Source organism: Silene latifolia, chromosome Y, assembly GCF_048544455.1.
Source record: "Silene latifolia isolate original U9 population chromosome Y, ASM4854445v1, whole genome shotgun sequence".
Taxonomy (NCBI): domain Eukaryota; kingdom Viridiplantae; phylum Streptophyta; class Magnoliopsida; order Caryophyllales; family Caryophyllaceae; genus Silene; species Silene latifolia.
In genome coordinates, this window is record NC_133538.1 from 233,690,616 (window position 1) to 233,700,631 (window position 10,016).

The following is a 10,016-nucleotide window of genomic DNA, read 5'->3' on the forward strand; positions in this document are numbered from 1 at the left end:
GCATATGTCTCAGCGCATCTCCTACAGCAAAGTATGCATTACACAAATAAGTTTGTAATGAAAATAAATAAGTTGAGTCTGGTAAATAATTTTGGTACTATAAAAAGTGTAAATAATATACAGCTATGTCCTCCACTTAAATACTTAACCTATAGAAGTGGGAGATGAATTTCCTTGGAATGATCCTCGCTTTTGTTCTGGAAAAAAAACATTCACAAATCAAACAACAGCTAAAATAAAGTAAATGAACCAAATAAAATAAAGATTATTTTCGGACTTATCAGTTTATTATCTTATTCTTTCGTTTCAATCCATATAATGATCGACACCAATCTCCGGTGCATAACAACATTTCTACTGCATCCGAACTCAATGAAGCACGATAAGGATGAATAACTCGACTACCAGCACTAAACGTCGCCTCAGACGCAACAGTGGTAATGGGAACAACTAAGATATCAGCTACCAGCCGAGATAATAGGAAACTTCATGGATTTATCTTTCCACCACGCCAAGGCATCAAAACACTCATCCTCATGAGGAACATAACACCCCTCTTCAAGATAATCATCAACTTCAGATTTCCTCGACTCAATTGTATCCTCACTTCTCACTACTCGTAAAAGTTCAGATAATCCTGGAGTGTTGCTCCTTATACTCATAGAAGAGCTACCTTCAGCTTCATCACTCTGCCCCGTAGGAGAATACATGGTAACATATTCTTTATATAGCTCATACAAGGTCTCTCTTACCTTATTAACATTATCTCGAGCTACACTACCATCATCAGAAGGGAACATCTTTGGAAAAATAATCTCCACAACCTTCATTTTCAATCGAGGATCCAACACAGCTCCAATTGCCATAAGCAAATTACATTGACCCCAATACTTATCAAACCTTTCTTTCATTTTTTTAACTAATTTCTTAACAAATTCATCATAAGTGACTAACTGTGTATCCAACAACACTTTTATTCTATAAATTTCAGCCAAAAACAAATTAGAAGTAGGGTATTCAGATCCTGATATAATGTTGGTCGTATCATTAAACACTTCCAATATCTCGCTCAATTTTTCAATTTTCACCCAATCTTCAGCACTAGGACAATAAGTATAACTACGATCTGCTTGAGCTAGCCTTGCAAACACCTTTTTGAACTTGATTACACAAGCTAACATTTCATACGTTGAATTCCAACGAGTCTTGCATTCAAGAACCAGTCTTCTTTCTTTAAGGTTGAATTGTTGTACTAGTTCAGTAAACTTTTTGAGTCGTAGATCACTTTGATTAATATAATCAACACTCTCATGAACATTAGAGATAATAGTTTTCACTTCTTTAAGACCATGTTGTACCATAATGTTCAGAATATGTGCACAACGACGAACATGGAACAACTTACCATCACAAAGCAACCTTTTAGTGAGAGAGAAAGTGTCCTTGAGAACTTGAATGCAAGTATCATTTGCTGAAACATTATCAACTAAAATACTGAAAATCTAAAAAATAAAATAAAATTTGATAAGCTATTAATATAAGGTGTTCAAGTTAGTATGAACATGCTGAGTAGAAAATAAATCATAAGAAAAACGAAATATTATAAGAGAAAAAAATACTTACTTTATTCTCTATATCCCACTCCTTTAGGCATTTGAATATGCAATTGGCTATGTCTCTTCCTGCTCTGGGAGGAGGTAAATGAACAAAATTCAAGACCCTCTTTTAGAGTTTCCAGTCAGAATCAACAAAATGACCCGTCAAGACCATATACTCAATCTTTTTAGGCTTTGATTTCCATAAATCCGTGGTCAAAGAAATTTTCTCAACACCTTTCAAGAATGATTATAGCTTCTTTTTTTCACTCTCATACACTTTAAAACGATCACTTCTTATGGTATGGCGAGACATACTTTTATATTGCGGCATTCCCCGTTTCATCATCAAATTAAAACCCTCTTCCTCCACAATTCTAAAAGGATGCTCATGCATAAGTATCCAGTGTGCAATTCCCTCCCTCATCACTGACATGTCAAGTTGGCCATCATGTAAAGCACTAACTAAACCAGGTTGTGATGCACTCGCACTCGAATTAGATGGTAAAAAATTAATAAGCTTTTGCCTCTTAGAAAACAATGCTTTCTTCGCACATCTATTTGAGTGCCTATTAAAATGAGATGTTACCCCAGATTTTAAGTGAGATAAAGCTTTGTCACAATACTTACACTTAGATTTACATATACCCTTAACCAAAGTAGGGTCTAAAAAATCCTTCCACACTTTGGCTTTCCTTTCTCTTTTGAAAGGATGGGGAAGTGGGCTTTCCTCAGCAAGCACATCTTCGGTAGAATTAAGATGAGGGTGAGTATCCTCCTCCGTTACTTGTGCCTCCATTTCTTCTTCAATTTCCATCTCATCGTCAACATTCACAAAATATTCTTCCACTATAGGACGAGTGAATGGAGAGGTAGGTTCTGATGGTTCTGCAATACATATAAGTAGACAACAAATAGATCCATGTGATTAAATAATTTACATTGAAATTCAAGTGCAAGATAATTAAACAATAAATAGAGAATTTACCAGTCATGGTTGTCCTTGTTTCTCCGGCTCTCTTATCCTATACATTAAGAAATTTAAGTATCAAACTCGGTTCACAGAAAAATGGTAAAAAATGGACCATATTTAACCATAAACTAGTTTTGTCACCCTCGAAAGTCGCGGATTCATTAATAATGTGTTATGTATGTTTGCTCTTTTTTGACATGCATATTCAACTAACTAACCATTTGTTTACGGTACTGATCATGAATGGTTAGATATTGACCTTCTCATTGCCACTACTATTTTATGTGGTCATTATTTTCACCATGTTTGCTAAGAGTCAGAGACAAATTTCTGCAGGAAATCTGTTAGTAGAAATCACATCTTAATTTTTCAGGTCCAAAGAAGACATTCATGCATGAGATAAATAATGATGGAGAAAGTAATACACAATGTCATTCTTCGAGTACCAAGTAAACGTGCGATCTAACACAAGTAAATAGGAATTTTAAGCGAATACCTTTTAAACCTTAAGAAAAACATAATAATGGAGCGGCTAAGTTTGGTGTAAGATAGCCGGGATAAAGGATACAACAAAAAGCATAGGACGACATGGTTTGCGAAAATCTATACCAGTTGTAATGCCAAAAGCAACAACACAACTTAAAATTCAAATTTGGGAAAGACTAAACACGATTACAAAAATACAAGTAGGTGGTTGTGAAATGAATTAATCAATCAGTATTCAGTATGCAAATTCAATTGAGGACAGCAAGGAGAATTAAAAAAAAATCTGGAGAAACAGAGAATCAACTAGGATTCTTAGTAGAAGCACAAATCAACAAGGAGAATTCAGATCTATCGTGATGTTGGTATCTTGCTTTTATTTCTGATGCTTTTTATTTCTGATGCTTTTCACCGATGTGCTTTTTATCAGCCAAATTATTCTTATCTGGCATTATACACTCTATTTGGCATAAACATGAATGAACAAGACAGCTGAAGTTTATTGTATGGTTTGATAATGGAATAATTCTTGTCTTGTTCTTCCAACCAAAGCCTGCTATCCAACCCACTTATTACCCTAAACATGAATGAGCCACTTCTATTCTTATCATTTTTCTTCCCATTTTGATCAAAATACCAACCATAAACATCCCACATTACATCTACTAGAAAACCATCAACAAATATAACCTGATTTCCCCTAAATACGAGATGAACCACAGGGGCTTGAAATCGTTTTTAGTAATCATTTTAATTACTGATTTCGGAGTAGTACAAAAAATGACCCGACCCGCGGCTGATTGGCTCCTATATCTCCACGTAGTATACTGTATAGTCCATAACATCAAAAATTAAAATTAAAATGAAAAAAAAAGAGGATAATACTTTCAAGGGATTGAAAATTATGACGATTACTAAAAACGATTTCAAGGGATTGAAAATTAAGACGATTACTAAAAATGAATAAAAATAGGGGCTTATGAACTCCTTTCATAGTTTTATGATTTGAGTTGTCATTAGACGGTCTGAGAAATCATCTACTCAGTAAAAAAGCCAATGGTGGATGATCAATTAATGGAGTTGGCGATGATTAAAAACAGCGGCGACGATGAAAAACAGCCGGCGATTACCCAATTTGGGTAAAAAGACGACCTATAATTCAAGAATTTAATCAAAAGACCTGAAAGAATGAAGTGATTAGCCATAACTAAATAGAGTACTTGGGTTGAAGGTGAAGGCCTGAGTCGTGACTGCGTGACGGTGAGCGACGGCTGTAGACACCGAAATTTCGTATTTTGGTATCTATTTATTTTACAATATTTTAGTATTTTAGAGATAATTATCAGAAAATAATGTGATAATATCTTCGAATATTCTAGAATATGCCGTCTTATCCTCCAAGCCACTCTACTATAAATATAACTTCACCTTTAGGGTTTAGTAGAGAACAGATGGATTAAGTCAAATAAACGACCGCATCTTCCTACTACCAAATCGTAGGTAGGATGGAATAAGTCAAAAAACGACCCCATCATCTCCCTACGAGATTAAGTCGATAAGACCCTCGTAGAAACTATCAAAACCCACCCTTAGAATAGAATCAAGAGATCTCCGAAAGTTGTAACCCTCAATCTTTCAATAATAAATTCTTGTTCTCCGTATTATTTTTGTTCCTCTTTATTTATTATTGCAGGTTCAATTTTTATGGTTTACAAATTGGCACGCTCGGTGGGACGATTTTGCTCTTCATCTCCATTCTCCAAAGGTCAAATTCAGTAGCAGATTCGAGACCAAGTTGCAACCGACATCAAAGTCTCTACAACCAGTCTCGAGGGGGCATTTGTAGACACCGAAATTTCGTATTTTGGCATCTATTTATTTTAAAATATTTTAGTATTTTAGAGATAATTATCAGAAAATAATGTGATAATATCTTCGAATATTCTAGAATATGCCGTCTTGTCCTCCAAGCCACTCTACTATAAATATAACTTCATCTTTAGAGTTTAGTAGAGAACAGATGGATTAAGTCAAATAAACGACCGCATCTTCCTACTACCAAATCGTAGGTAGAATGGAATAAGTCACAAAACGACCCCATCATCTCCCTACGAGATTAAGTCGATAAGACCCTCGTAGAAACTATCAAAACCCACCCTTTGAATGGAATCAAGAGATCTCCGAAAGTTGTAACCCTCAATCTTTCAATAATAAATTCTTGTTCTCCGTATTATTTTTGTTCCTCTTTATTTATTATTGCAGGTTCAATTTTTATGGTTTACAAGGGCGAGGAAGAAGATGATGTAAAATTGTAAAGAATTACTCCGTAGAATTTAGAAGTTAGAACGACATTGAGCAAAGACAGTAGTTTAGGTTTTTTTTACTGCTTTGTGGATTATTGGGTAATTGGGTAATGGACTAGGGTAGTGGAGTTTTGGGTAAACATTAATAAATTAGGACTTTTTTTTAGAATATACAAATATATTTTACCCGCTCGCGAGCTTTTCGAGCCGAGCCAGGCCTTGCTCGGCTTGACTCGAAAAGTATCCGAGCCGAGCCAGAGCTCGAGCCGAGCGCTAACGAGCCGAGCTTTGACCGAGCCGATCTCGAATAGCCCGCGAGCTGCTCGGCTCATTAGCACCCCTAGTTGGATGAATTAATTTGAGGGGACTAGTATGAGGAGATGAATAGGAATTAGGAACTTGCGGGTTTGTGGTTCAACAACGTATAATTTGCCTTTTTTTTAAGTTTAAGTTAATCAATCAATCAATATCTATCTATATTATTAAAGGAAGCTTTTTTTCGAGCGATTGTAGAGACTCCAACTTTCTAAAACTACCTAATTATTTTATGAATAGAATTTTAGTTAAATTGATATAACATTGAGATAAATTATGGAGAATTTGACTAGAACTTGAACTTTGTATTGTATCGTACAAAAAGAATTTGATAACAACTTAAACTTTGCATCTATATAGTATAAAAAGAAGGTTTCATGCGCGTTCAACTCATGATACATGCTTCATTTTTTCCTATTTTGGTTGCCAACTTTGATAGTTTTTACTTTTTGCTTATTGTATTCTATATGATGTATGCATGCAAGTTTTATTAAGTACATGCTTAGATACAAAATTTTGCCTAATTTTTTTGATCTTCGCGTTCTAATCGGTGGTGTGTTTCAATTTTAGGTGTCTATGAATTCCTTCATATATAAAGGTACTTATTATTTGTTCGTATACAAAGGTACTTATAAATTTAGAGTTAAACACATGATTTATTTGGTTTGATAATGTCATATTTAGCTCAATTTTCAGGTGATTAGTTGAATTTATATTAACTAATATTAAGGTAAGTTTTATCTAAATTATATTCCCTTTATCCTAATCTTCGTTAGAGTTTTTTTCTTAAAATTTTATTAACTATTATAACTAATTTGCAAACTTAATAGTATGTACAACTAATTCAGGATTCTTATAATTATATTGTCACAAGAAAAAAAATTATAACTATATTAATATTATGTTGTATAATGCAGGACTAAGTAAGAAATCAAGAGTCTTGTTCTTATGTTATTTGTGGGTGATATACTAATATTGCATACTATAAGCAATTGAATTTATTTTGGTTTTCCATTTAGATTATCGATGTATGGGATTGTGTCTTACGCTGAATTTTTCACCAACATATTTTGCACTTTTATATTGTCATGACTTATTTTTTTTAGTTATATAACATCGTTATCTGTATTCGAGAACTATTGTCTTATATAAAGTTTATTGTAAAATGAGTTTTCATAATAACTACTTTAGCCACTATAATTGGATATCATTATAACAAGGTCAAAACTCAATAATTTCATATTTTCCATGAATTGACACATAGTAATTGCAATCTTAGTATCTTACACAAAGTTTGTAAGGTTCATAACATAATTCATATCAAATTTAGCCAAACAACTTACTACTATGTGTTCTATTTTTGTTGAGCAATTAAACATTCAATTTTTTTTTATTACACCAAGGAAAATATTAAAATTTATCACTACAAGAAAAAGGCTTATTTGCAACGGAATAATTGCAACGGATGATAAAAGTAGTTGCTAAACATTACTTGCAACGGATACTATTATATTTGCAACGAATATTAAATTATGCGACGGAATTTGGAAAATTTGCAACGGATATGCGTCACGTCTATTTCCCCGCCTAATAATTCATGGTGCGGGAATTTATGCAACATATTTTGCAATGCCTATCCGTCGCATATGTAATTAACATACAAAAATAGAATTTCAAACACAAGTATACAGCACTCCCAAACTTAATTCATAATTCACTCCAAAACACCGCTTCACCACCGCCTCATCACCACAGCCGTTGTTCTCGCTTCACCACCGCCTCATCACCGCCGGTACCCTCTTTCTCTTCTCTTCTCATTCCTTTCTTCCCCTCGTTTCTCCTTTTCTTCTTTTAATTTTCCATCCTTTTTTCCATTCTTCAGCCATCACCGCCGCGGAATTGAACCTTGGCGCCACCACCACCCTTACGGCGTCGACGGTAAGTCTCATCCACTCGTCTTCTTTTATTCGGTTTTATTTAGTTATTGTTAATTAGGGTTTGATTTTATTGCTTTATTATGACTGATTTAGGATGTTTTAGGATGTTTGATTGGTGAATTTTGATGCTTGTTTACTGGAATTTGGTTAGGGTTTGATTTAATTAGCCATTGTTTATGGTTTAATTGAAATTTTTGGTTGAGTTATAGAAAAATGAGATTTTGGTTAGGGTTTGATTTAAGAATGAGATTTTTGAGTGAGATAGTCTCTCCATATGTCTCTCCACGTGAATTTTATGGTCAGTCATTGTTAGATATGAAGGTCAGTTGCGGCCTGTTTACAGTGTTAACTACACTACTTAAAACTAAGATATTAAATTCCTTTTGTGGTTGATCATAATATTCGAATCATTAAGGAAAATGGCGTATTTCATTAAGGAAATCATAAGTTTTGGTTATTTGTAAATTAAGTCATTGCATCTCGCCCAACTGCTGCAATCATTGTACTATGATCTGTGGTTACTGAGGTCTGTAACCTCTTAGAATAAATTGTGCAAGGCTGACATGAATGATTTGATATTGTTTCTTTAGGTGAATTTAATGGCCAGTCATTGTTAGATACGAAATTCAGTTTCTGCTACTTTCCAGTTTAACGTTTTCGTAGAAATTTAAAATACATGATGTCAATCTATACTATTTTTTTTTAAAGAAAAGGAAACAATGGCACGAACGATATTCCATGTTTGGAGTGCCAGATCATTGTGACTTTTACAGTCATCATAAAGCAGAATTTAATATTAATTGAGGTTCCTGTCAATCATCTGATTATACTTGACAAATTTAGAAGATTGCTCAGCTGAAAGAGTTAAAATAGCTAAGAAAAAGTCATCTGGTCTTGCGATCTTGTCGCATCTATTATTGTACTCTAACTAGGAACATTTTATTATAGTTGTTCATCAGCACTCATGCAAATCTATGTCAATGGTGCAAATCATGATTTAAGAATGAGATTTTTGAGTGAGATAGTATATATATCTTGGTGACTTTGATTCTTAACAAAGTCTGAGAGATACGATGGATGGATGCCCCTTAAGAAAAGCAACCATACCTTAGAAACTAGTTGGAGAAGTCCCACATATACATGATAGCAACCAATGATCTCCTGTATGTGAGTCGTGCCTGTCGTCCTTTAGACGTTGTTGCATTGCTTGCTTAGTACTCAGTAGGTACAGAAAGCTATAGGACGTAATCCGGAAGCGTACCCAAAACACTGCATCTTGTTAGAATTATTCATGCTCAATTTCAAAATTCCAGGTACAATTTGTCCTTCAGACTTCAAGTTTAAATGGAGTTTTGCACAACATGGGTCAGTAATACAAATACGAAATAATGTAGGACTAGTACTAAGGATAGGAAGATTTGGAAATGCATATCTTATAGCTTTCTGTACCTCTAAATAAATACTACTCCATATATATATGCATTATCGTTTTTGTTGTCAATGTGCTCTCCCTCTTATTATATGTACGACCCACTTGGTACTAGTGCTTACCGTAATAAGTGGCCGTAGAGATAATGATAATTGATACTCCTATCCGTGATTGATATCTGGCTGCTGTGTAGACTCAAAATATTGATATATGGAAAGCAGGGGCCTATGAATTGATGAAAATATTGGTCAATATGGATTTGTCTGATTCGTCTAATTTTACACCATTCTGCATTGGATAAGGGCCTATAACTAAAACTTTTTTAATTATTTCGAATACATGGCTGCTGTATAGACTCAAAATTTCCAACATTGATGTTTTTTTGGTGAATGTCTCGCTATTATATGGTTTTGGATTGCTGTTTTATTGAATATTGTTGATGATGTCAGTCGTGTAAGCTCTTATCGGTTTATCCATTTTAGGAGTTCATTTACGAGACTTCGTTCCCCTTACTGATTGCTGTAGTGCTAGGTAAATACCTGATGTATTGCATCTTGTTTTTATGGGGATTCCACATTTCCACATCTTCTGTTTGATGTTTGATTATTAGGTCCGAACTGAAACTTTTTTAATTATTTCGATTACATGGCTGCTGTATAGATTCCAAATTTCCAAGATTGATAAATTATGATAAATAAATAAGCTTCATCCCTAAAAAAATGAGTTTCATGCTCTTCCTTATGTGACTTTTGTCAATCATACATCAAGGAAAAATCTCATTTCTCTGAACTGTGATCTGACTTGTAGGTGGGTTTTACAGTAGTTTTTTGTTAGGAGTTCACTCATTTCAATTTCAATTAGTTTTGACTATTGCACTTGAACAATGGTTTAACGGAAAAGTAAACGGTGTGAGTTAGAAGTCCTTACTTGGAAAAATTCTAAGTTTAGGTCATATGGAAAAAATGTCAAAGTTCAGTCCCT

General features: G+C 34.0%; 1 protein-coding gene across 1 annotated transcript; it reads right to left on the reverse strand.

Annotated features, from left to right (window-relative positions):
• Positions 1-458: 458 nt before the first annotated feature.
• LOC141630253 (zinc finger BED domain-containing protein RICESLEEPER 2-like) lies at positions 459-2,590 on the reverse strand. Its single transcript, XM_074443100.1, has 3 exons — positions 2,584-2,590; positions 2,185-2,483; positions 459-1,502 (listed from the first exon to the last, which is right to left on the reverse strand). Exons 1-3 carry the CDS (start codon positions 2,588-2,590, stop codon positions 459-461), a joined length of 1,350 nt encoding a protein of 449 aa, XP_074299201.1.
• Between the last annotated feature and the right edge of the window lie 7,426 nt (positions 2,591-10,016).

Bases quoted from the DNA above. Each gene is read 5' to 3' on its own strand.
- LOC141630253 (XM_074443100.1), bottom strand. The intron at 1,503-2,184 runs GTAACATCTCAT...TTTATTTTTTAG, and splicing joins TATCTCACTTAAAATCTGGG to ATTTTCAGTATTTTAGTTGA.